At 49.2% G+C, this 27,028-nt stretch overlaps 5 protein-coding genes across 5 annotated transcripts; 2 read left to right on the top strand and 3 right to left on the bottom strand.

Annotated features, from left to right (window-relative positions):
• Window positions 1–1,448: 1,448 nt before the first annotated feature.
• On the bottom strand, window positions 1,449–2,621 carry N7520_001597 (uncharacterized protein; the record flags this gene model as incomplete). The annotated part of the gene is made up of 1 exon (XM_057135532.1): window positions 1,449–2,621. The coding sequence occupies one exon, from the start codon at window positions 2,619–2,621 to the stop codon at window positions 1,449–1,451; it is 1,173 nt and encodes a 390-aa protein (XP_057001468.1).
• An 845-nt stretch (window positions 2,622–3,466) lies between these two features.
• On the top strand, window positions 3,467–6,176 carry N7520_001596 (uncharacterized protein; the record flags this gene model as incomplete). Its single annotated transcript, XM_057135531.1, has 3 exons — window positions 3,467–3,781; window positions 3,844–4,940; window positions 4,994–6,176. 3 exons carry the CDS (start codon window positions 3,467–3,469, stop codon window positions 6,174–6,176), a joined length of 2,595 nt encoding a protein of 864 aa, XP_057001467.1.
• Window positions 6,177–7,066: 890 nt separating this feature from the next.
• Window positions 7,067–7,462, bottom strand: N7520_001595 (uncharacterized protein; the record flags this gene model as incomplete). The annotated part of the gene is made up of 1 exon (XM_057135530.1): window positions 7,067–7,462. The coding sequence occupies one exon, from the start codon at window positions 7,460–7,462 to the stop codon at window positions 7,067–7,069; it is 396 nt and encodes a 131-aa protein (XP_057001466.1).
• Window positions 7,463–20,070: 12,608 nt separating this feature from the next.
• Window positions 20,071–20,803, top strand: N7520_001594 (uncharacterized protein; the record flags this gene model as incomplete). Its single annotated transcript, XM_057135529.1, has 2 exons — window positions 20,071–20,104; window positions 20,166–20,803. The coding sequence occupies 2 exons, from the start codon at window positions 20,071–20,073 to the stop codon at window positions 20,801–20,803; spliced, it is 672 nt and encodes a 223-aa protein (XP_057001465.1).
• Window positions 20,804–21,664: 861 nt separating this feature from the next.
• N7520_001593 (uncharacterized protein) lies at window positions 21,665–23,678 on the bottom strand (the record flags this gene model as incomplete). The annotated part of the gene is made up of 3 exons (XM_057135528.1): window positions 21,665–22,646; window positions 22,720–23,358; window positions 23,539–23,678. 3 exons carry the CDS (start codon window positions 23,676–23,678, stop codon window positions 21,665–21,667), a joined length of 1,761 nt encoding a protein of 586 aa, XP_057001464.1.
• Between the last annotated feature and the right edge of the window lie 3,350 nt (window positions 23,679–27,028).

Genomic DNA, 27,028 nt, shown 5'->3' with positions numbered 1-27,028 from the left:
TATGAACTATAATCATTTCATCTCACAATGGAAGATATCATGTTGACCGATAAATTGGGACGTAGATGACGAAGGAGCGATGTTGGCCTCGAGGAAAGGAATGGAAAAGAAGTAGCGCCTGCGAGCCCGGACATGTTCCTACGACCCATTACTTCCCTACATCCACCCCCTACCATCCCAAGATCTCTTCCTCCACACAATGTCATCTCTACAGATTATCTGCCAATACTCTACTGTGTCACGATATTGACGTTATATCGATGGTTTAGCTTGACGACTATCGACATTGTCTGGGCGTGAGATGCTGGGCCCGGTCGCGTACGACCAAGTGATTTCAAATTTTGTCTGTGAGCAGTGAGACCTGGTTCTCGAGGTAGCCGTGATCCTCTTCTCTCTCACCGGCTCAGAATGGTATACACTCAGAAATGCAAGCCTGGTCTTTGTATGATTCATGGCTGGATTGTGTCTAGCCCGGTTGATTGCCACAGCTTTCCTCTGTTAGGGCCCCCGCCCAGCTTTGGCTCACATGGTACGTATCGTACTTCCCCAGAAGTAATTCCATCACGGAAAGCTAACTACCTGGTCTAGGGCTTCATCCACATGCTTGCATGCTCCACGTTGCAGAGCTTACTTTCGACGACCGCCGAGCTCGCGCATCTTGAGAAGACTGAAGGCCCAAAATGAGTACAATAAAATCATGAATGGATATTTCTGCTAGGTCAAAATCACTAAGTGTCTTCGAGTACCCCTTCTTCTTCTTCTTCGAGCTCGACACACCGGCAGCTGCGGCCAGTTTACTGAGCTGGTCTGCTCTACTTGGAACAATAAGCAACACCTCGCGTTCTGTATTGAGCTATTTTGTCCCTTGACTGATATTCTCATCCTTAGGATTTCAAGAGCTTCTTTCGCACGAAATGAATGACGTATCGCATTCCGTCCGAATGTATTACCGCATTACATCACAAACTAGCCTCTGCTTAGCCGCCGGGTATATCGCCTCGATGTCGCCGATTCGCATCGGAACCGCCTGGTATGCGGTCATGGAACCACGGGGTCGGGATTGCCATACAAGGCACCTCGGGTCTTTTTGGTAGAAGCGGGAACCAATTCAGAGGTCACTGGCCAGATGAACTTGAACAAAGCACATCAAATTCGGTGTGACCAACGATGATTATCGAGCCAGCCCACGTTGAAACCAGGGAAAATAATCAGCACTGAATATCAGTAGACTCGATTGACGTCGCTGATGAAAGGTCAGAGCTCATATTCAAGGAAGCGCAGCAAGCTTCTGCAATGATTAATTCAAAACCAATTGTCTGGAATACATTTCTAATGTCTTTATGTTCTCTACAGCAGTCCTAGCGGCCCTACCTCTAGCCCGACATGAAATACCTTCCGGACTCGTCGAATTCCTCCGTATCCCCAGTCTCTCCAGCAATTGTCGACCGCTATTGAAGCAGTGAAGAGCGCGATGAAAACTGGGCATAAGGTGCAGGAAACTGCTGCTCATCTCTAGATAAAAGCGGAAGAGGTCCCCATACTGCTCCGAGCGAGGAGCTCTGGTCGGTATATACCGTGTGAGCAAGAGGGCGGTAGGGGATGGTCATATCAGGCAAAACTTCCTCGATGCTCCAGGGCTCGAAAGAGGAATGACTATTGAAAGAATCAATCTGTCCTCTTTCTTGGGTCGGCAACAGACCCTCTTCCTGCTGCAAAAGTCTGCCCTCTTGCTGCGGAAGACTGCCATCTTGCTGCGGAAGATTGCCCTCTTGCTGCGGAAGACTGCCCTCTTGCTGCAAAAGTCTGCCCTCTTGCTGCAAAAGTCTGCCCTCTTGCTGCGGAAGACTGCCATCTTGCTGCGGAAGATTGCCCTCTTGCTGCGGAAGATTGCCCTCTTGCTGCGGAAGACTGCCCTCTTGCTGCGGAAGACTGCCCTCTTGCTGCGGAAGACTGCCCACTTGCTGCGGAAGACTGCCCTCTTGCTGCGTAGCTATTACAGACACTAACAGACGTTCTATAGCTTCACGCGCCGCCATTGCTTGTCTCCCAAGAAGAGTCCCAGTTCCATCACTCTTCAGGCTCTCTAAGGCCGAAACGGGAGTACAGAATACAAATCCGTTGATCTTTCGAACAAATGCCTGCTTTGGATCTTTGTGGTGAGGGGCCGTTGATTTCTGAGGCTCATTGGAAATGGAGGAGCTCAAATGGCATGAAATATTAATGTCGTAGAATTCGATCAAGCTTTGGATAGTTTCGGAAGTCAATTTAAAGCTCATCTCATTACGTGATATTGTGTCAACATGTACGACATGCGCTTGGATATAGCGGGTCTCTGTAAGGCTTGCTTGAGACGGCCCATATTCCTGTCCGGCTTGGTATAAAACTTGAAACAAATCGGTCTCACAAATTGTCCATATAGCAGTGTCGGGTGCTAGTAGTATACTCAGCAGTGTTGCCTGTCTGGAAGAGTCCTTTCGCTTGCGCATGGTGTAATCTTCCGGCTTTGCCTGTCTAAGAACTTTCGCCAGCGAGTCCGAATACTTTGGATTGAGCACAATATACAATTTGTCACGAGGAGCAAAAGCCTTCGCTGAAGACGGAAGGAAAGGCCGGCGGCGCATGGCAGAGATGGAGTACAGAATGGTTGAAGCTCTCGCTCGTGGAGACAAACGGGGGTTGTACGGTTTGCCATGCAGAAGCGCCCCGTGGCGAACTCACTCGAGATAATAAAGCAGGATCATCATCCTGGCTAACCAAGTTAGAATTAGCCTGTTTTCCTCATTGCCAAGCTGGAGGAGATCTCAGGCCCCAGCAGCTAACGCGGTCCACTCTTCCGAGTTAGATACAGACTATTGGTCAGGAGCCTTCATTTGGCCCAGCTTCGTGCCTCGTATTCAATTGTCCAGAAGTGAAACCCCATGCTTTGGAGCGATATCAGAGTTCTGCTTTGGGTGCTGAGCTCATGGACAGTCAATTCTGAGACGAACCTACTCATGTAGCTTAATGTGGTTTTTGCACTTCGCAGGCCGGCCTAGGGCGCTCGTCCCCTGTTACTCAAACTCGCATAGCCTTGGACAACGACTTTAGCAAAATGAGGCCGTAATTTACAAGCGTATACGGTCGGGACCAGCTGTTTGGACTACAAGTTCTGCTGGGGGTAATATATTCCTTTCGTAGTAAATTACGCTCTCTGCATATCAGCTATTAGTGTTATTCCCACCTTTCCCCAAGATCTTGTCCGTTTCTACCATCCGATTTCTTGTCTACTTTCAACCCATTCATCTCACCTCACCAACGCGTCCGCTTAAGTCACAAGCCAAGTCGCTACAATTTCATCACTCCACTTGGCCCAATTGTCCGATAACTTGACATCAGCTTTTCTAAACCTGCAAGGTTGACGCAGTCCTCTTCGCGTGATCATAATTACTTTGGTTTTTATGAAACATTCGCGAAAGTTTCAGCTGCCATGGACGCTCGCGTGCTTTTTGAGTCACTGGAGTTGTTTCATTCATGCGGTATCATTTTTCTGATCTCCATCTTCGCCGCTTGTTCTTTTTCAATACTGTTCAAGCGATATCAAGCTCTAAAAGGAGTAGCACCGCTCCAGGATTCTACTGATGCAGGAGACCCTGAACAGAAGCAGGAGGATTCCCGGGCTGTGAAGCGGCTATTCGCTGGGCTCTCTTCGCTGCTGTTCGCGACATCCCTCACAGAAGGATGTGCCTCTTTGCTGGCTACTTTCCAACTTCCCGGGAAGCAAGGGCATGTATACTTGATTATAGTAAGTTCTTGACTGGCACACACTTTTCGGAATCAATGACAACCGACTGACCATGAGAGCAGATCTACAGACTGAGCATTTCCGTCCTTTACGCAACCAAGCTGATTGTTCTGATTTACAATAACGCACCCCCGACGGTGGCGCATCTCTTTTGCTGGCTGATTGCTATTCCATTTGAAATTGCTACATTCAAGGCTTTTCGGTCGACCAAGACATTGGTTCCTACGAAGTCGGACGCACTCACAGGGGATGGCAGCTGGTTTTCGGAATTCATCGAAACCGCGGCGGACAATTTGATCTTCGAAGCCGTTCGAGTCATTACACTGTGCTTTCTGATCATTCTCTATCGATTACTGTATACCTCGAAAGTCAATAATAGAAAGGCCAGCGGATCGGTGCATCAAACGCATCCCCGTGGCTCTTCCATCAATGCAGAGCGCACCCAGAGCCATGAACAAAGCGAACGGGCCGAGGACGTTGAAATTGTACATTCGCAGCAGAAAACCGAAAACACGAAACGGACACCGTCGGTTGGCTGGCGGAAATGTTTCACGAGCTACAAAGCCCTGATTCCCTATATGTGGCCCTCAAAGTCACGTCATCTACAGCTTGTTGCCTGTCTCTGCTTCGCTCTCATGGCTTTCCAGCGTATCGTCAACATTCTCATCCCCTCTCAGACGGAGGCCATGTTTGCAAGACTCCTTGACGTCTCAAATAATTCCTACCGGGATATTCTGCGGTACATTATCTACATCTGGCTCCAAGGCGAAAAAGGACTGCTGAAATCCCTGCATTCCATTCTCTGGGACCATGTCAGGCGTCATTGTTCCATGCAGCTCTCCACCGCTACTTTCAAACACGTACACGATCTAAGCTTGGACTTTCATCTAGGCAAGCAAAATGAGGACTTGTTGTCGGCTATGAGAGACGGGGAAGCGATCACTGCGTTTTTAGAATTGGTAACATTCCGGATCATACCTACATTCGTTGATTTCGGCATCGCAGTGGGCTGTTTTTGGATCCTCTTTGACAAATACACGAGTCTCATGTTATGTATCTTGATATTCGGCTACATCTGTTTGACTGCACGCCTGGCCAAGGGGGAAAGCAAGCTCCAAAGACGAACGGTCGTCGCTTACCGGGAAGAATATTCCGTCAAGTAAGTGTCGGGACTTCGGCGCTTCGAAATACAGTACTGACATTCGGCTACAGGAATGCATCACTGAAACTATATGAGACAGTGAAATACTACAATGCGGAACAGTACGAGGCAAAGCGCTACTGCAATGCCATTGAAAACCGCCAGATCGCCGAGTATCGATACTCGCTGTATCGAGCGCTGTCGGATAATTATCAGCTTGCTTTCTTTATGATCAGCTTTTTGGCCATTTGTCTCATGACAGCGCATCGAGTGTCGCAAGGGCACCTGTCCGTTGGCCAATTCATGAGCTTGACGACGTACCTGTTGCAATTACGCAGTTCTTTGAACTTTGCCGCTGGTGTCTCTCAGTCGGTCCAGACACTCCTGATGAATTCAGAAAGAACATTAAAGCTGCTCCAACAGCAACCCGCCGTTGTAGATAGTCCCCAGGCTCTTCCGCTCATAACATGCAGGGGTGAGATCCGGTTGGAAAATGCCACGTTCTCATACGGTGGCAAGAAAAATGCCGTAAACGGAGTTTCTTTCCATTGTGCAGCCGGGACTACGACTGCCTTGGTGGGCGAGTCTGGCCAAGGCAAATCAACCGTATTTCGGCTTCTCTTTCGATTTTACAATCTGCAGGCGGGCGGCATCTTCATTGACGGACAAAACGTACACCACATATCAATCGATTCTCTTCGCAGGCATATCGGAGTTGTACCACAGGATGCAGTGCTCTTCAATGAAACGGTGATGTACAATTTGAAATACGCTCACCAGGATGCGACAGAAGAAGACGTATACGAGGCTTGTCGTGCCGCCGGTATACACGACACAATCCTGGGGTTTTCCGACGGATATGCCACCATGGTTGGCGAACGAGGACTCTGCCTGAGCGGTGGTGAGAGGCAGCGCGTGGCCATTGCTCGCACGATACTGAAAGGAGCAAAGATCATCTTGCTAGACGAAGCCACGGCCTCGCTCGATACGAACACCGAAGAACACGTGCAGAAATCCCTTGCAAATCTTGCTCATGATCGGACCATACTCGTTGTTGCTCATCGGCTTAGCACGGTGACAGGTGCGAATTCCATTCTAGTCTTTCACGACGGTCAGGTGGTTGAGCGAGGTACTCATCAGGAACTCCTCAATCTGAAGGGCCGCTACGCCTCTATGTGGTGGAAGCAAACCAGGGTGCAGACCAAGGAGGAAACCAAGGAGGAAAACGTGGAGGAAACCGAAGAGAAGACCTAGGGACCCGAGGAGACCAAGGCCCGGTTAAGGCCTATGGGCAATACAGTACGCAAAAAGCTGCAGAGGTTGATCAGTCATGTTTCGCTATTCCGGCGGAAATGAAAACGCAGCCTCTAGAAGATAATCTGGCAGTCTGCGAAAGACGATTACCGGCTGTCTTCAGTGGAAGTTTCCCAGTCAATCAATCAACTCCGTCATGTTTGACAGTCGTCGTAGCTCTTGTCCTATATATTTAAACAGCCCTTGATCTCATCATGTACGCAACAGGCCCTCGATTCAAAATGATTCCATTCTTGAAGTCACATTGGACATTTTAAACATCAACACTGATAAAACTGTGACACCACTGGTTTTTCTTTGTGCCAAAGGTACAAATAATTCCGTGTTGCACTCATCTGACAAGAGTATGGTGGAAAACAAGTTGAAATTTTGTTGCATTCTTCTTGAATACGCTTAAAGATGCACCAGGCAGCCTCAACTTAAAGGTCGGGCAGGAACCCATTTTACATCTCATTTCACACTGTTCTTCCACTCTAGGGCATAAGGAGCCACCATCATCACCCCTCAGACACGATCGCGATCACATTAGATGATTTTGACGGAGGTGGTGCCCACCACAAAGACGAAAGTCAAGGGCACTTATGACGGCCTGGCGTGTGTCTGGCAGGATTTGCGATGATTCTTCTCATTCATGACCTATGGACCATCGCTCCGGTTTCATGTTGAGAACCAGTAGACATAGCCAGCTTTATTTCATGTATATTTATTCACTTCAGATATGACAGAGCACGATGAGTTCTAGCTAATATCATCAAAATACAGCATGCAGGAAACGTTCCACTTCCAGGGTGAAAAGTCCTTCAACCCATTGTAAGACCCTGTTGGTAGATCTAGGTACTGTAGCAGCGTGAGCTGTGGCTACATTTCCCGTAGCGACGTCTTCGCAGAGATCCTTTGGATTTAAAAGGCTGCTCCGGAAGCTGGTCTGATTTCGGAAGTCTAGTCTTTAAGAAGTTAAAGAGACGGCAAGGCTTCTCAGAGTGTGAAGATCCACTGATAGCCGTCACAAGTTCAATGGCAACACGGTTTATCTGTAGGAGCGATTCACGATCCTGGATCAGGCGATGGATAGCGGCATGGCGGATCGCGGAAACCGGGCCCTTTAGTTTCAGTAGGGCGCTAGTGGCTTGATGGAAGGTACTGAGCTGCATGTTGGTCTTGTTTTTCGCCAAAAATGTGAAAAATGTGTGTAGCTCTAATTCCTCCGGACACGTCCACCCATTCATGAGAGACTTCTCCGGAAGCCACTTTTGAGCGAACTGGAATGCATGATACTCGAGGTGTTGCTGTATGGCTTGAAGGATTCGATTTTGAAATCAAAGGGCCTATCCCGAGGATACCGCACATGGATCCCCGAAAATACAAATTTGATCCTGGGATCTTGAGCGAGCAATCTAGGATCTCAAGAGCTCCCAGGACCGGTCAAGATAATCCTCGCACTTATGTCAGGGATATACACGAAGCGGACACGCTAACGGAGGAAACGGGCCCACATGGCGCATCTGGGTTCCCCTGAACGCGAGGAAGCTACATTCCTTTTGCTTCCTCGCCCTACGTCTTGTATCTAGAGTCGACTATAGCTTTCTTAATATTGTTTATTCATTTGGAAGACACGCTCCTCACCAAACGATACGTGAGATCCTCACAACCTACCAAGCTGTATATGGGATAGGTCTTCAGGGGTCTGGGACTGATAACGAGTGTTTTCAAAATCTCCATCCTGCTTTGTATGCTAGGCCTTACTCTTCCTCATCAATTCTATCTTGTCACTTGAAATTATAAATTCATCGTCCTTCCTCCCCACCCTTCCTCATCACAAGAATTACCGTTGAATCAAGTGTGGAAGCTAAAATGACTGCAAAAACCCATGATTGTGTGGAACTGCCTCCACAGGACCTGTCTGTGGAGAAATCTATGTTTCGGCTGCGTAAGTCGCTCAAGCCGATCTTCGCGAGTATCATCTAATCTATGCCTCTAGGTGTTTTTTCCTTCGTGTGAATCCAAGCTCGACGAAAATTCATACGGCGATTAATGGACCAACTTAGAGACAAGCGATTTGCACCGACTCTCCAGGGCAATCACCACTCTGCCTGACCAATCCCTGAAATGGCTGCTGGGAATAGGGGTGACCATACACTATCAAATTTCCCTCACCCAGCATCAGGTGGCCATGAGCCTCTCTGGACCGCCCCCCTTCTTGAACTGTCCCATATTTGAAATTGCCTGTGCTGGCGAGGTTTTGTCGCAGCCTCCAATATACCTGCAGCGACCTCTTCGTGCCAAAACGGACATGAAATGCGAGAATCCGCAATGGCTTAGGGTTGCTGGAAATTCAAACAGCTCGATTCTCTATGTGGGGGAGACCAAGTACTTCAGAAAGCTTGTGAATGCACCTGGGAGATATTTGCGTTCCTAGCGCTTTTTGCATTCAGATTTGTTCTATGTATTCTGTCTTGTCATAATACATTCAAGAAGACTCTGGTTGTCGATCGCCATATCTGTACCAATGGATAGTGTGATAATCGCATTTCTACATTCTGTAATATCAGTCCCGAAAAGCAGTATAGACAGACATCAGGTATAGAATCGTAGTCACTGGGCGCCCCTTGACCATTGATCTCAGTAGATCTGGAATTCCAACATAAAAGGCTCTTTGGCTAGCATTGGCCGAAGTCCGACTGATGGTCTCAATCATCGATGTTTGTTGTCCCAGGCGGGTCAAAATAAGAGCTGTAGCACCACAATCAATGCAGCATGGCTGCAGTACACTCAGTGGAAATCTTTTGAGTGGGCGATGGCTTAGACCCTGAAGATTCGATCATCAACAAGTGAAGCGACTTACTCAGAACACAGCATGATCGCCGGCCTCTGTTTTGAATCAACAGCCAATCCTGAAGTGCAGATGATGGTGATAAAGGTGCATGCTGTCGCAGTCGAGCGATGATCGCTGCCCATCGTGTTCAACTGTTGAAAATAAGGTCGTTGAGACAAGGTTGATCGTTGATCAACGCTCTTCAGACACAATAATAATTAAATTAAACATTAAAAAAAAAAAAAAATTTAAAATTTTATTATTATGTTAAAATTCCAGAAATTGACTTGAAGGCATGATTCACTCTGACCATGACCATTCACTTTTCATCTGCTTGTTGACTTTTGCATAGCCCGTCAGCCCTGTAAGTCGAGGTTCAACAGGACTGACTTTGCACGGGTTACTTCGATGCCCTCGAAAACAATGCCCCCAAAAAGCTGCAGACAGAAAATACTTTACCGCGGCAATACAAAGCAGGCGGTAACAAGACCAGTCAAAAGACCTATAAATATGGCCTCCCTCCCTCGGTTCTCTGTCGAAATAAGTATCTTCCTCATTGTATCTGACGGATACCCATGCAACAGAGTCATGAGTCCCTTCTCCTTGACCCTCAGCATTCACTGTGACTGACATCCTCGGTGCACACAGAAGCCACCGAGTCACCTGGCCCCCTCTACCCACTAGCGGTTCACTCCACTGTACCCGTCTTCGTGCCTGCGGGCCAGAGCCTGAGCCTTGACTGGCGAGAATCCTTTGGTGAGTGCTGTATCGATTTGCCTTGTCGAGTGGAGCTAACAATGGGACTTCTGACTAGCTTCTTTGACCACCAGAGTGCAAGTGAGGCATCCTGCAGGTAAGTCCTTTGTCAGCCGCATACCGTCGGACAGTGCTGAAACTCCCAATGTTACGACCGGCCAGGTCTATACAATAGCCCCAATTCAGCACTCCAGGGTTATACAACTACCTGTCAGTCACACCGATAATAATCCTCATGAGACAAACTTTGGTTCCACTGCTGTCATGTGCTTGTCAAACAGTGCGTCCAGCGAGATCACCAGCGAGACCTCTGGTTATCGAACACCGCCATCCTCGAGCCTTTCCCATGCACATGTCGCCGTTATCCTGGATGGCTCGGGGTTCTGATAGTGTTTGAGCAAGGCTACTGGTGCACGTTATCGCGGCCACAAGTTATGTGTGGTTGAACGTTTGTCGAAATAGGTACGCCTGCTCGATGCTTCTGCCCCATCACCACCCATTAATCGTCAGCCATGATCGTGGCTAGGGGACAGACGGAACCAACCGACCTCATGAAACTACAAGACGGAAGATGCGTTGGGTCGGTTTAGGGTTGTGACTTGTCTCCCCAAGACGACTCTTTTACTGTCTTGGTAGTGTCGTCCGTCGTAGGTGCAGGGTGAGACTAGATAACAAGACCGTGAGTAGCCCTCATTATCAGACACATGCTGACTATATTGCAGGGCCACTAGCCAAGACACTGCGAGACATGACGTGCAGCTGAACGAGCCTCGCATGCATCTTCTATCGTCACCACCTTCGCCATGAAAGCGATGTATCTCGCTTTAGCCAGTTCGAAGTGTCAGTCGACGAGAATTGGAATTGCCGGATCCCTCGTTTTTTTCCCTCTTACCCACCGATGCCGACTGAATTGCAGTCTTAGCCGAGAACCAGCTCTTACTCCACTTTCTGGGAAGTGGAGGCAACCATGCGACCAACATACCGACCGAGAACACACGATGCGTTGTACATGGATGCAGCGATATGCTTAGTGGTCGGAAACCTTGATGGTGAGATCGGCATCCTCACCTGTGGGGGGTACGAGTGAGAAGAACGCCGGAAGTCTATCCGATAGGTGGACAGATTTTGCTTTTCGGGACAGACAACGATCGGCATGGACCAGTCCAAGAAGATGACCATGGAGCATGCAGACCTGCCATAAGGCTCGTCACTTTCTGCTATTCTCCTACCCCTATCAAATATGGTGTCGTTGTCTCCAGAGTCGTTGTCTCCAGAGGATAGAGAGTCATCGCTTTCGACGACAGTGATTCCTTTGGAGAGACATACGACTGTCTTGCAACAGCAGATCGCAGGCATATAATTCATCCCCTTCGTGCAGGACCAGCGACAGCGCCAGCTCCCTGCGGTCATACGATAAGTGAATGAAGCGAATGTTGCTCAACGGCTGAGACACAATGCTTTGCGTCACAATCAACCATGCGTTGCGTTCCCTGCTGCCTCTTACAACTGCGCGAGAAGTCTCCATTGGTAGCTTGCCAGTTTTCTTCTCCTAAGCGCATTATAAATCGTTATGCAGCGCACGTTGAACTTTACAGCTGGGTGCTACCATTGGGCCAAACAAGTCATTCGATCCGTTCTGCGTGGTGTACCACAAGCTTTTGTGAGCAGATCCGGCAATACAGCGCTCGTCATCGCTGAGGGAGGAATGGGCGCGACATAGGTCTGCGAGCCCGTATCTTGAGCATAGCATCATATGCGGAAAGACCCCTCTGTTTTCACAGGCCCCTGCCCAAGATAAGTTCCTCGCCTTTGATCTTCGGTGCCGGTGCTCGTTACTCACTGATACAGACCCTACACCTCCCGATGGATGCACTCATCGAGCTCCGTTGCCCGTTGATGTTTCGCCATCGGTCGTGTCTATCAGCTAGGGCCAGGGTCACGAGTCTCAACCGCATCATTATATCCCGCGTGGATGACACCTGTGAGCCTAGCCACCAAGCCGACCGAATTTGCGTCTCTTTCTCATCATGACAACACGAGCGAATCTTCCTTTGCAGCTATGTCCCGGCCGGCCCAATACAATTGAAGACTGCGCCGAACACCGAACTTGCGACCAGCCCAATCCATCAACCACCTCAGGTCAATACTACAGGGGTGGTTCGACTGTAGCCCGGTACCTGGAAAGGTGAGTCAGAGTTCGTTTCCTGATTCAGTCACTAATACCGTGCCCAGTAGGACATGCCCTCGGGCACACGCCGAGCGCCGGGTTTCAGACTACGACAGACTGCCACCTTGCAGCCCATCTTGTATCAACGCACACGCCGTCAATATCTCGCGAGATGTGAGAATTGAAACAGTGTGCCAAACAAGACTACGAACACCCTCCGCCATGGACAAAGAGCTATCGTGGCACACTATATGTGCTGAAGAGTTGTGAGGTCGAGGATGATAAATTGTGAGTGAACCCTTTTCGACGAATGTATACTGACATCTTCTGAAGGATGACTTGTCAAGTGTGGAACATCTCGACGGCACATGGTGCAAACGCTCGAATTGATCCGACGACCCGCCTCTCATCCCACGAACACCCTGAACCGACGTGGATGAGCAGTACCAGACGAAGGTGCTTGGCATCAGCCTACTCGGAGCTGGGCGCGACTACAGAACGATTGATCAAGCAATGTCCTAGATGGTCCCGGTAGTGCGACCAACCCATCATGGCGAGATTATGGGCCCCCCAGTTGAGCCGTGTGATGGGTATGTCGTCTCGACATTGCACGAGGGCTTGAAAGCATGAGATCGACTGCAGGAAATGGCAACCCACCTAGCACCTCAACGTCAAGATCTGACACCGAGTGTCCCTCGCCAATCCCGACAATTTGGTACTTTCAGCCGAGATGCCTATTATAAGACCACCCTCACATGACACATGGGAGACCGGATTATTAAGGGTGACCAAATTAACTCCCATACGCTCCAGAAGCCCTTGGTATTCCCGCTTCCAATACGAGCAGCCCTCATCCACTAGACTGAGGCAGGGATCTGAGGCAAGGATCATCACAGACACCGTCTGCCTTTCAGCTCAAATGTTGAGCATTGGCTCTTTTGCCAGACTCTCCGAATAGTCCCCTGGTGATTGGGCAGTGTCAAAATGAGTTTATTGATTTGAATTCTGCACCGTCATCCAATTTTCGATCGCCCGACAAGACGCTGATCAATCGTTGGAAAAGGTGGGTCAAAATTTCCTGTTCTAATGGATATGCTAAGTTGTGCCCGGTAGAATGTGCCTGCGTGCGAGTCCCAAAGCACGCTATCACCGCCGCAGGCATTGGACAGCCTTGTTCCGAAATGTAACGCGTTGCCGGTTTCCAGTACGCGTTGCCGGTTTCCAGTACGCATTGCCGGTTTCTCAGACCAAAGGGCATGCTGAGCAACATGCTCACGAAGGATTGACCGCCACAGTTGTCTGGCTGAGGTCAGTGCAATGGCTGGACTCGGTCGGTCTTGTGGGTGTCGGTCTTGAGGGCATTGATACGCGCAAGTCGGCTTGCGGAAGTGGGCTTGAGGGCGTTGGCTCGTGGGCGTTGGCTTGTGGGAGTTGGCTTGTGGGAGTTGGCTTGTGGGAGTTGGCTTGTGGGAGTTGGCTTGTGGGAGTTGGCTTGTGGGAGTTGGCTCGTTAGCATTGATACGTGGGCATTGGTATGTGGGTATTGATATGGCATTGATATGTGGGCGTTGGCTTATGGGCTTGGGCTGGTGGGAGTGGTTTGTAGAAGTCGGCCAGGAGCTGAGAATCAATCAGACACATCTGCTCGAGGCATACTCTGAGGTATACGCCATGGTCATTCAAGTCGGCTACAGCTGTGGTACCAACCACGAGAGAGAGGTCAGAGGCATCTTGAAGAGTCGACTAGAGAGCATTGATTGACTCGAACTCGAGACCGGCAGAGCTGCCAGTACATGAGCTGTATTGTCAGCTGAAATTCACCAGAACGAGCCGAGAATTAAGCAAAGTTGAGTATAAGAGCTGTGAGGAGATCAGCTCAATCTGATATTGACTGACTTATTGCAAAGGCCAGTGTCATGCGCGGACCAGCTCCGCGGGATGTCGCGTAAACAATGCGCCCCGCGTCTGGGAGCACCTCACCGCTTTTGCCGTCGCGTTGAATAGGAAGCAGCTTCCTCTCGTCAGACACTGATGGACTGAAAAGCCAATGCCAACGTCTCGCTTTGGAAAGGCGACGCTGTATATCCATCCATGGTGTGCGAGCGCTGACACCGTTCGACATTCTTACTCGACAAACAGTTCAGCCGCCAAAATTATTGTTCTTGCCAACCAGTCCATCTGCTGCGCGGTTACCCTCTACCGACCTCCACAGGCCGTCTACCAGATTTAAGTCAATGTGGATCCCTGCCTGTCATCTGCTCGTCCTATGCGATGACATGGACAGCTACTCCAGCGATTGCCGTTCTCATGCTTGAACGCATGTTCGCAGTCCAGAGAAGACGATACTCGAACAGGAGCAGGGGTGCAACAAAGAGAATCACCTTATTCGATGAGAATGTCAATCGATCCACCCATATCTATGGGGGCTGGAGACTCATTTGCCAAGCAGCACGTATGAAGTCGCGCCCGCTGGTACTTGATGTTCTGTCAGCGGAGCGATGTGTGCAATTGTGGGTCACAGCGCAGTCTGCAAGACCGGGAACTTTGATCTGATCATCGTTGCAAAGTTAGTTACCGAGTGCTACTACCGATGGATCGACTTCAGGCGGCAGGGTTCCATCGACCTTTGTATCGCAGGCACTGCTTGGCCATATCAGTCGCGTCAAGGTCTAAAAGATCTCATGCAAGGTGTTATCAATTTACGCCGCCTCTCGAAGTATCGATGACATTACGGTCCTGCTCGAGCCGGACAACTAAAATGGATCTCCCGCCAGCCCGTCGGTTGCTGGCCCGAATGCCACCATGGCTTCCAAACGACCCCTGCCATCCGATCACGTGATATTTGGCCCCGGCCCCGATGCTGCTGAAGAGCAGTCGATTTGAGCTTCCAAAAATCCATGCCCATTTTATTAGCGAATCGAAAAATTCAGAGAATTCTCTACTCGGTGATATCAGTTTCACCCAGTAATTCACTTTGATGGGTGTGGGGATCTACGAAGAGGAAGCCATGACCATGTAAGGCTACCCGTCGAACTGCCGTGGCACAACAAAGACGGGGTCTTGCGTATTGGTGCTGAATGTCTAGCTCAGGTGCTTGTCATTTAGATACAACAGTGAGAGTTGCGCCCCGGTGGTGTGGTGTGAGACGCGAATGCGGTGTGTCCACGTTGCATCGTCCTGTCGAGTCCCTGTGACGTCTACGCCGTCGCGGACATTTCTGCATGGTTGCGTGAAATCATCTTTGCTCGCTTCGGGCCCTTCTCAGCGCGTGTGTGCGTGTGTTTGCTCTTTATCCAAACACTGCAAGCTCTGCTGGCTTTGTCCTTGAGCATGCCATCGTGCTGAACGCGGGTCATGCGTAATGACAACGCTTCCTGGCCACCTCATCAATCACAGATCTCAACTACCACACAGTCATGTCTCATCAGATACACAGCGTGCATGCTGCGTCGCTGATGTCTCGCAACGCACGATCACTACAAGGCCTTGACCTGCCTTGTTAGGCACATCTTATGTTCCGCGTGAGCTGCTGACTGATGAAGAGCGAGCGACTCAGAGGTTCCTTCGTAGTGTTTTTGGGTGCTTCATCTAGTTCTTAGAAAATTGCTCGTCATGCTGGGCAGACCCTAGTCCGGTGATGCAAGGCTCATTATGCACGCTACTTACGCCTACGTAGCTCCCGAAACGAGTAAGTCCTCAATGGTGTGTTCTTCTCGTGGACTGGTGACGGCTATCGGTAATACAAACGCATACCATACTGTTCGATGGTCGCACTACGGCAGCCTCGTCAGGATATGGGGCACGGCAGCTCACAAAATGTATAAACACCTTGTACTTTCATAGTGTCAATTTGTCGAATATGAGGCTCGTCGCTGTCTTCAATCTCATATGGAACCTACAGTAAATTTGTGGCCGTGGAGTTGCTGAGCATTAGTCTCATATTTGTATCATACGTGGTGACTTCGAATTGACTTAGCCCAAGTATTATCATGATGTATCGCTGTCGTTTTCAGAACAGACCGGTGTAGGCTTCATTGGTCATGTCTTTGTGAGGTCATAGAGATATACAAGTCACGCGTGTGGCTTTGGTGTCATGGCATCTGTAGTTCAAAAAGATAATTTTCTTTATTGGTGAGGGGAGGTGCGGCTACAATATATATATACATGTACTGTATACAATATGTACCGGGAAGCTCCAGCCATCTGGATTCTTGGTGTAGGGCCTCCCAATTCAGTGAAAGACATAGCTTTCAAATTTTACATAATTGCCGACCCTATACTATGACTCTATTTCCTCCAGAAGGACTTGACAACGGCTTTTGGCGAGACACATACAGTGATGTGGGTGGGGTCTTTTCCTAAGTCGGACGAAAGTGTGCGCGAGGGGTGACACACCGCCCCAGCGACTCCGTTTGACAACGCGTCCAGACTCAGCATTGACAGTCTGCTCGTCGACGCGCCGACACTGTGATCATTGACAATTGTTTTCAGTGCTGGTCACTATTTTACAGGCTGGTCACCGTTTTCCAGGCTGGTCACCGTTCCAAGCTAGTCACCGTTCCAAGCTGGTCACTGTTTTTCGAATAGGCTCTGTTGTGATATAAGGCTGGTGCAGATCAGGAACCAAGCCGAACCACCGGAATTAATCCCGAAGTATGTATACGAAGAACCAAGTTGATTTCCAATCAACTTGATCTTCTCGTTGTATATATAGCCTTATTCTTCCCTCTCAAATAAAAAACAAGACAATTCACACCTCTGAACTACAACAGGCTCAAGTGTTTATTTACCAACGCTCACTCAACTGTTTATCAGCACAGGCTCAACTGTTTACACAGCAGTTGAACTGTTTACACAGCAGTTCAACTGTTTACACGGCAGTTCAACTGTTTACACAGCAGTTCAACTGTTTACACAGCAGTTCAACTGTTTACACAGCAGTTCAACTGTTTACCAAAGTAGCCTCACTTGTTTACGAATGGTCATTCAACTGATTACGGACGCTCAGTCAACTGTTTAAGCACTCTCAACGGTTCACGACGCTCAGTCAACTATCACCATAACAGACTGGTTACCACCATGGACTATGGATCACCGCATCTGCCCGTCACCACACCGCATCTACCCATCACCGCCAACGCCAACCTCAACACTCATCGTGGGTTTCCTGACCCGTGATACAGACGTGAATAATGCGTTCTTGCCGTCTGATGGTCTTTGACCGAGCCGACCAGCCTGAACGTGTGTGTATACATACTCTACTTGTGTATACATCTTGGGAGATCAGGTTTTGGACATGATACTACTATGCACGGCGAATTCGGTAACAGCAAAATTCTGGGTTTATTCGTTCTCTTTACAACGCTATTTTGGAGCGAAAATGGGCCCTGGAATGCGCCCTCATGGCCCTACTGCCAGTCTGTTCGCCCGTGGCCCGAGCCTACACTGGTGAAGTATTGATGTTTGGGCAGGTCTTGGCTTCTTCAACTGCGTAGCGAGAGCTGAATACTGGTCCCTAGCACCACGTAGAGGTGCCTGCACTTGGCTAGAGTTGCTTGTTCTCGCAGTATCCCCCTGCGAGGCATATTGATAACGCAGACCTATCCTGCGGGGTAGTCTTGATCTCGCAGCACCCCCCTGCGAGGCTTATTGATAACGCAGACCTATCCTGCGGGGTAGTCTTGATCTCGCAGCACCCCCCTGCGAGGCATATTGATAACGCAGACCTATCCTGCGGGGTAGTCTTGATCTCGCAGCGCCCTCCTGCGAGGCATATTGATGACGCAGACCTATCCTGCGGGGTGGACTTGTTCTCGCAGCGCCCTCCTGCGAGGCATATTGATAACGCAGACCTATCCTGCGAAGCATGTTTGGTGACGCAGAGCTTGTACTGCGGACCCGTGGCCACGGAGACCCCCAAGCCTGCAGACAAGAGATGGAAACCATGACACACGGGAGTGTGAGGAGGAAAGTCCTGATTTTTTTTGGGCCGGAAATCTCGCGCCTTTTATGTCAAGTCGGCTACGTCTCTTCACAGAAACCCCCTGCGCAAATTCATAGAAACGGCCACTGACTTGGGAGGGCATTGGAAAAGTTACATGGAAATCTTTGGCCAGGAGACACACCCCCCATGGATCCGTGGTTGGTCTCATGTTGCCAGGGGGACCAGCCATTGGTTCCATCAAATCGATCATCTAGACTGACCATTTCCTGCGGTGGGTTACACTGGCGACTGGGTACCAGAAATGATGAAATGGAAACCATGGATATGATCGCTGTGGCAATGCAACGCAGTTGTATTGCAAGTTGCGACATATGTATTACAATAGAGCATTCAAAGAGGGCTAAACGCAACGGCTATGCACGTGCAATCATAGGTACCATTGAAATTATTGTCGCGCAACGATGAAAAGCCTCTGCAGCGCATGTTGTCCTTGTTTACGTCCTTCTGAGAACCCAGTGAGTAGTATCAAGTAAAATGCTCGAAACGACTGGATCTTAGACCAGGGTTGAAGGAGAGCGGGCGTCACTCCGAAAGAGTGAGGTTTGCGGAACAACCCGATCGCTGTGATGCGTTGCGAACCGAGTGTCAAGTTTTTCTGTGGCAATGACTTGATCAGTTTTCATGATCAGAGAAGATATCTGAAGTTTAGTGCACCCTTCTCAGTGAGGTGCACTGCAGGTATCGAGCATTGCGAATGCTACTTATACTACGAAGGTAGCCGGGTCAAGACCTTCGTGATTATTTGGAAGAGAACTGCGACCGACTGTGAGCTGTGGTGTCAGCCATCAAGGGAGTGGTCATAGAAGAGCAATAAAGACCGGATAAGCGCGTCGTAGTAATTCCAACCGGTATCAGACTGGGAACGTGAAATTTACTTCCCTAATAAACTTCTCATAGATATCCCAGCACTGTGCTCTGCCTCTACTACGCGGCCTTTCATAAAAACCGCGACACTTGGGTCAAGAAACAGGATACCAAAAAGTTTCCGGTCTGAAAAATGAGTCGTTCGTCGTGGACCCTGACCCATGGGATAAATACCACGTGTCATTTAGACTTTGTGTTCCCGAGCGATCATTCCGTTCTGGGCCCTCCAATTCTCCACTCTGGATTTGGGACCCAAGCTCTGCTAGACTCGAACCACACTCGTCACACAATTAGGCCATTTACCGCAACAGAGATGGGTCTGTCGAACTTTCCCGGTGGAAGACTTGAAGTAGGAACACTCGGGAATATTATGGCTCTCATCTTCCTGCAAATATGTCCCAATCATAGATCGTCAAAGAAAGGGGTGACAAATAGAGCCAAAGCCGAGATTTCGGGCAGCGTCGATCCCGTTTCAGAACCGCGCGGCCCCACCATGAGTACTGCAGAACCATTCAAAGGAGTACCACGGAACCCTGCCTTTGCTCCATGGTGCTTTTGAACTAACTTGGGCAGCATCCAAAGATTCTCTGATTGAACGAGCGCTCTCTTTCAGCAGTTGCACTTTACCTTTACGAGCTAGCAAAAAAGAGTGGTCTTGTAGCAGTCGAGAAGCAGTCATTTCTGGACTGTGCAGAGTCGTCATACTCGTCCGAGAAGCATGTCAATGTCCTGGCTTGATCCTGGCTCGATGCGGGAGGGCAGAATCTCGTTGATCCCAACAATGCCGCCCATGCAGAGTCCAACTCCGAAGAGCCTTCGTTGCTACCATGGCACGTCAGCTGGGTCCGTGTCGATCTCTGGTCGATCTCCTGATATTGCAACGCTACCATCACACCTTGATAGTCAGGGCACGACGGACTCATTTTCAAACCCTGAACGGTCAGGCTTCAGTGGTCCAGGGGTCTTTGCCGCGCCCATCATTTGCAGATCAGTGTTAATTTTTGTCCTCTGCAAAGTCAACACAACCACCAACAACCTATGAGACAAGATATGCCAGGAAGTAAACGCAGCGTACTTGCATCATCTGTGTCAAATCGAGATCATATTTACAGCCCTTTATACAACGCAGCCACATCATCACGTCCTGCGAAGCAACGGTGAGCAGCCACAATAAATTCATTGTGCTTGCTAACTTCTCTCCATCTTCTCCAGTACATCGAAACCAATCACAATGTCTCGCCCAAGAAAGATCGATGCCATCTCGAGTGAGTTCCAAATCTACATCTTTTGCCAATACGAATATTAACTAACGAACTTGAATCACAGTTCTGGAGAGTCTCTCTTCACTCTTGGGAATACGATCAGGAAAAATTCCCTTTCGCGCCCAAAATCGAATCCTCCAAGCCATACAGCAACACCTTGAGTTCCATGCATTTTGGTTTGCTCACAAATGGCTGCCGGTGAAGTCTCTCATGAACAGGTGGACGTGCCCAGAAGAATTAGAGCTACACAGATTCTTCATATTTTTGGCAAGGAATAAGACCCGAGTACAGCACAGTGCCTTCCGCCAAGCGAGTCGCGCTCTACTGAGAATGAAAGGACCAGTGTCCGCAATTCGTCACGCTGCTGTTCATCGTCTGAGTCAGGATCGTGAATCTCTCCTGCAAATGAATCGCGTCGCCATTGAATTCGTGATGATCACCGGTGAGTCTTCGTCCCCTGCGAAGCTTTGCCGTCTCCTTGACTTCTTGGAGGCTAGACTTCCGAAATCAGACCGGCTTGCGAAACCCAGCCCGTTTCCGGAGCGGCCTTTAAAATCCAAAAGTTTTCTGCGCAGACGTCGTTACATAAAAACGAAGGCTCCACTCACACCACTACCAAAATCTACCATTGAAGTCGTACAATGGGTTGAGGGGTATTTTGTGCTGGAAGTGGAGCGCTTCTTGCATGCAGTGTTCTTATAGATGTTAACTTGAACTCTTCATGATAAACTCTTGTGTCGTGTTGAAAGCTATTGTGTATACCACAGATACATGAAGCGAAGAAGCATCCTAATAATAAAACTGATCTGATCTAAAAGTCTCACAATAAATTCGGAGCTAGGCTTTGTAGGTCATGAATAGGGGCATTCATTTCAGTTGCGGTCAAACGCACACCAGGGTGATACAAAGGCGCCTGACCATTGTCATGGCGACGAAGATAATGCATCTCGTGGTAGGGGTAGAAGCTTTGATGGTTAGCGGTCTAGGAGGTGGATTCTAGAATCCAGAAGGAGGGTCCCGAAGCCACTACGCCCCGGGCCCGACTCAGTAGTCTTGAGAAAGTCGTGGAAGCCTCCTAGCCTTCGCACGTACCAGCTGAAATGATCACATGCGCACATTCATGGAGACTCGGCAGGTGACTCCTTGTCCAATCGGCTCTGGTCTGCCCAGAAGAGATCCCGATTTGGCAAGTACCCGCGATGCTGTTGCTTGATTCAGTCCTACTCATCGCCCTCTCACTCGACAATATAGAAGACCCCCGAGTCATATTGTCATGGGCGCGATAATTTGGTGCCTGATCCCGCCGATTCTCCGCGGTTGCCTAGTCGTATAGCGTGCTATAGTGTCGTCAAGTGGTGCACGGAGCGGCAGCTCAGCACCAATTCTGGAACGCAAATGGTAAGAATTTTCAGCGCTGCAATTGAGCTTAAAAGCCTTCTGATGGTCTTTTTTCAAGAAAATAGGCTATCGATCATTCAGATATGTCATTACTGAAGCTTCTATAGTTCACATTGTCTATCTTACACAGCTGAAGTGTCCATGAACCTCGGCCTATCACCCACGTCATCGTAACCAATCTCCCCACTGGATGTGCTCATAAAGCGGGTTTGTCTCTCTCAGGAGCGACGGCTCCGGTGATTTTATCATCGCCAGCGAGGGAAATCGATGATTCTTGTGAAAATCCTTTGTGTCGTCCAATGCTGACAGAAAGCTGAAACCAATCTGTGGATCAAAGCTGACTAAAACCAAAGCCCGATAGTTTGCTGGTAGATTTGGATATCGTACAGAGTAGACCATGGAACGCTCATCTGAGACAGCACGCAGTGTCTTGAAGGAACTGGGAGGACAGAGGAGCCGGCGAAGCTCGACTGACGCGTTCTCTGGAGGCCACAGGTAGGTGCGATGAGAGTCGTAGCGTTTTTTCAAGCCTGTTATGGGGGTTTCGCCTTCATTGCATTTTGTGGTGCTCGAAAGTAGGTTGTGCGGAAGTAGTGCGTCTTTCTCATCAATGAAATCCTCATGATTTCGAGACCTGGTGCGGAGACGGAGACGTTCTTGGAGCCGCACTCTGTTGGGTAGTGGATCGTTGACAAGATCAATATAGGTGCAAGCAGCTAGATTGTAGCTACAATGTCTTGTGCGTGCACGAATGAACTCTTGTCGGTCCTCTGGGCTGTCGGCTGGCTCATATTCCGCATGAAATTCATGACGCAGTCGCTTTGCTGGCCTGTGCTCATTGCGGTGCCGGTTTGACAGCTCAGATTCGAGAGGATCGCTCTCAAATTCGTCCGTTGCGGCTTCTTCGCCAGTTTCAGCAAGGAATTCCTCTGGTATTGGGAGTGGCTGTGAGTAGTAGGTGCGATGGTGCTCGCGTCTGTTGCCGGCCCACTCTCGACGGCATTCCAAGATGACCGGTCGGCCAGTGATCTCATCTGTCCGGATTGACATATTGGCCCACCACTCATTGATGGAACCTTCGGAATGCTCGCGGCGCCACAGACTTCTGTTGCAAACACGAAGCTTATCACTCTTCTCGCCAGGAGCACTGCAGAAGCAATGCTAGTACGAGAAATAGTTCTCCATCCTGGATAGATACGGCATAGAGATGCTTTTTGTACATCTCAAAACAGACAGATTGGTCAAGAGCACCGTTCGCAGCCTGTATACGAAAAGTTTCGATCGGCTCTGGCTCCGCGGCACGAAGGTCGACACCATAGACAATCCATCTACCGTTTGAGATATCGGTCGCTCTGAAAATCCCATACCAAAGATAGGTATCACTTTGCCGGACAAAAACGGGAGTTTTCAAAGGGATTTGCTTTGAGAAGCGGATCAGATGACTGGTCATGTCAACCACTACGATCAAGTCGCGTAGCGCCCGATCATTCACGGGCTGAAACAGATCATCTTCGGATAGGTCATCATCAAACAAATCATTCTCGGATTGATCGTCACCGGCCCAATTGTTATCGGCTCGATCATTTTCGGCGTGAACCCGAAAGACGAGGATGTTATCTGCGTAGCGTAGCAACGACACGCGGCCTACAGCATCCGCGCCCATCGATTCTGGGCTCACGCTCTGGAGAGCCACGGATAAGCCCAGGACGCGCTCCCGCTTTTCCACAGCATGCGCATCCAGCAGACGGATTTCGCTTTCTATCCGGTAGCAAAGCATCCCCTGATTGTAGAGAAAGTCGGTTCCATAGGCTAAGATTGCCACGGAATATGGCGCCGCCGTAGCGACTGATTCGTGTGTTCTAAACGATGTTTAATAGCTTTCTGGTAGGAATAGTCTTTCCGATATTTGGCCCAGTGGGCCTCTTTGCTAAACGGGAGAAAGTTCTGTGTAGAGTCAGCTTTCGGCTTCCGAAAGGGGGGGTGGTCTTTTGACCTCAACGATCTTGCGTGCGATGGGATCAGTCCAGAGAGAGGCATACAGCGTCCTGCTAAGACGGCTTAGGTGGACGAAATCACGGTCGTCCAGCAATATAGCAATTTCAAATAAAATAACCCAGGGAAGGGACTCGAGACCTCGCGAGCGGTAGGTCGGGGGAAGTGAAGGGGGTATAGTGGACATGTTTTGATGACGAAGATGCAAATTTGGACATTGAAGTGACAAACAATGTGGCAGAATAAGAGCGTGAACAAGGTGCCACTGGAATGGAGTATGCATTACTGTGATGATACTCACTGCAAGAGCCCCAAAGAGGGGGCAATCTGGAAGAGATTGACATGGCTCTTCACCACGATCGGCACACGCAATTCACTCGCAGGTGTATCTTACATTGAAATGGGCGCGCACCCATCTGTAATGATTTGGTAATCAAAGATACTCCAAGGGGCCCGGGGCCTATAAATGGAAGCCCTGGTGCATTAGCCACCATATGCGAGCCCACACCCGGTTCCCAGGAGCGTAGAAGCTCTGGAGATTACAGAGACTTTCAATACGACGAATTTTGTGAAAATTTACTTGTCCAGGACATTACTTGGCTGCCGTACTTACGGCTCATACGAGGCAAATACATTCTGGTTGATCTTGACTCTTTTCGCCGGTCCTCAGAAACACGTGAATATGTTTCCGCGGCCTTTGATACCACTCTTGCCTTCGGTGCACCGGGTGCGAGTCTTTTTTTCCAAGTCTGAGTATCTCCAGGATTGCCTTGACTGGCGATAAGGTCACGCCGCTGCAATGCTTTGATCTTTTCCAATGAGACCTGGTGTCGATATCGACATCCCTTGTTGATGTGCTCAATATTTGGAGGAAAATCCAACATGGCTGAAAAGAATGAATTATCCCTTCTAGGCAATTGAATGCGAGGCACGAGGCTAGACTCATTGGCGGAACAAGCCAATAAGCGGTATCTAATTTGGAAGAGTGGATCGCTTTAGCTGCTGGGGCCCAGAATCACTCTTTAGCTCGGTAATGAGACAACCAGACTAGTTCTGAACTGACTTAGCCAGGTTGACAATCCTATTTGATTGCGTCGTATGAGTTTGCCACGGGCCACTGATGCAGGGGATACAGCCCGCTTGACGCGACGAGCGAGGTTCATCCCACTGTACCCCAGGCCGGCCATTTCACGCACTATACTCCCGGCTTCAGTGAAAGGCATTGTTTTTCGTGACAAACCGCTCATAGTGCTCAAACCTGAGTTTAGTGAAAGGCTGGCGAAGATCATAGCTATCGCAAAGCCGGCAAAATGCAGGATCCACCGGCGAAGGGACTCTTCCGGGCAGGGTATTCTGCTGAATATGATACTAGCACCCGACACCGCCATATGGACACTGTGCGTGACCGATCTGTTTCAAGCTTTCTATAGAGCCAGGAAAGACGTCGGGATGCAACAAGCAACTCAATCAGAAATCCGCTTTATCCAAGCTCGTGTCGTACACATCGACATGATATCCCGGAATGAGATGGGCTTTAAATTGACTCCTGAAACCATTCGAGGCTTAATTGACGTCTACGACAATATACCATACCACTTGAGATCGTCCAGTTCTAGAAGATCTCACAACAACGACCCAAAGCGGGCATTTGTTCAAAAAGTCACTGATTTTGTATTCTGTACTTCTATTTCGGCCCTGCAGAGCCTGACAAAGGATGGAAGTGGTGTTCTCTTTGGACATGAATAAATGACTGCACGTCAGGCAATAGATCTTTTATTGATCTCTGAGATAGCTCCACAACCACAGGGCAGGCTTTCACGTGGCTGTCAGTTGCCCGTCCAAGAAAGAGGACAAATGAATGTATTCAATGGTCATTCCTCTCTCGAGCCGTGGAGCTTCGAGGAAGCTTTGCCTGGAAGAACCATTCCCTACCACCATCTTGCTCACTTGGCATATGCCGATCCGAGTTTCCCACCTGGAGCGACCTGGGAGGGTTTTCCGCCTTCTCCCGAAGAGGAGCAGCAGTTCCCTCCAATGTATGACCAGTTTCCACCGCGCAGAATGCTACTTCAATGGCCGTCGATGATTGCCAAAGACACTTGGGATTGGGATGAAATCAACGATCCCGGAAGGTATTACATGTCGGGCTAGAGATAGGACCGCTGGAACTGCACTAGGGAATGCAGAGATATTAGCGTATTTGAGCTCTAGGGTCATGAATGCTCATTGAATAGCCTTGCTGAGCTTCATGGATCCAAGTTCTGGCTTTCTTCAACGACGTCAATTGAATCTGCTTATACCCAGTAATGTATTTTCCTCCTTATTCTCGTAAATGTGTCACTGAAAGACCAAAGCGGGCTAGCTCAATATCCTCGTTTTTAACAGCAAGTTTGGTGTGCTTTGTGGAATTCTTGTATGGCCAGGAACTCTGAATCGGTGCTCATCTCTATCAGAAAGACACGGTGTGCCACGATTGTAAATCTGGTAAAAGTCGGCGACTTCGAGATGATGTACACGGCGTTCACGCGGAGGCTTGCTGCGAAATACACTCGGGCGGATTGGTGTAAGTAGATCGTGTCGTGCGAAAGAAGCTTTTGGAAACTTAGAATTGGCAGTATCAGTCAAGGGACAAGATTACTGAATACAGAGCCCGAGGTGTTGCTTGTTGCCTCAATAGAATCGATCGACTCCGTAAATGGGCTGCAGCTGCAGGTTAGTCGAGCTGGAAAGGGAAAAGAGTGTAAGTGATGATACCTCCATTATTTCCAGCTAGCAGAAATATGCCGTCGTGACTCGATTGTGCTGATCTCGAGCTTCAAGTCTTCTGAAGGACGTGTGAGCTCAGCGATCGTCGGAAGTGGACTGGAAAGGGGAACGTGAAAAGTACGAGGATGTGCGTGAAGTGCTAGATCAGATTTTCAGCTTTCTGTGGCTCAGTAAAGTCAAGACTTCTGCGGAAGCTCAATACGTACCATGTGAACTAAAGCTGAATGGGTGCCCTGACAGAAGACAGCTGTGGCAATCAACCAGGTCAGATACAACCTGGCCATGAAGGCATCAAAAACCGGCCTTCAAATCCTGACTGCCAATTATTCGGAGTTGTTGAAATAAAGCATATAGCTTCCTCGAGAACTAGTGCTCACTGCTCACAGACAAATTCTGAAATCACTTCGTCGTAGGCGACCGGGCCCAGCATCCCCCGCTCAGACAATGACATAAGTCAATAAGCTGAGCGAGTCATACTATATCAAGATCGTGACACAGGAGGGTGATGGTAGGTATTCTGTGAAAATGACATTGTGCTGATAGTTTGTAGGAAAATAGATCCTGGGATGGTAGGGGGTAGTGGAGGGGAGTGATGGGTGGGAAAGTAGGAACCATCCGGGCTCGCAGGTGCTACTTCTTTTCCATTCCCTTCCTGGAGACCAACGTCGCTTCTCCATCATCTCGACCAATTTCATCAGCCGACATAATTCCCTTGCTTGTGAGATGTTGAAATCATGGTTCATTCAATACGCCCTGCTCACTTCAAATAAA

This window comes from Penicillium odoratum, assembly GCF_028828045.1.
Source record: "Penicillium odoratum strain IBT 22623 chromosome Unknown utg000001l_segment0_segment0, whole genome shotgun sequence".
Classification (NCBI taxonomy): Eukaryota; Fungi; Ascomycota; class Eurotiomycetes; order Eurotiales; family Aspergillaceae; genus Penicillium; species Penicillium odoratum.
This window is presented reverse-complemented; position numbering and strand designations above follow the sequence as displayed.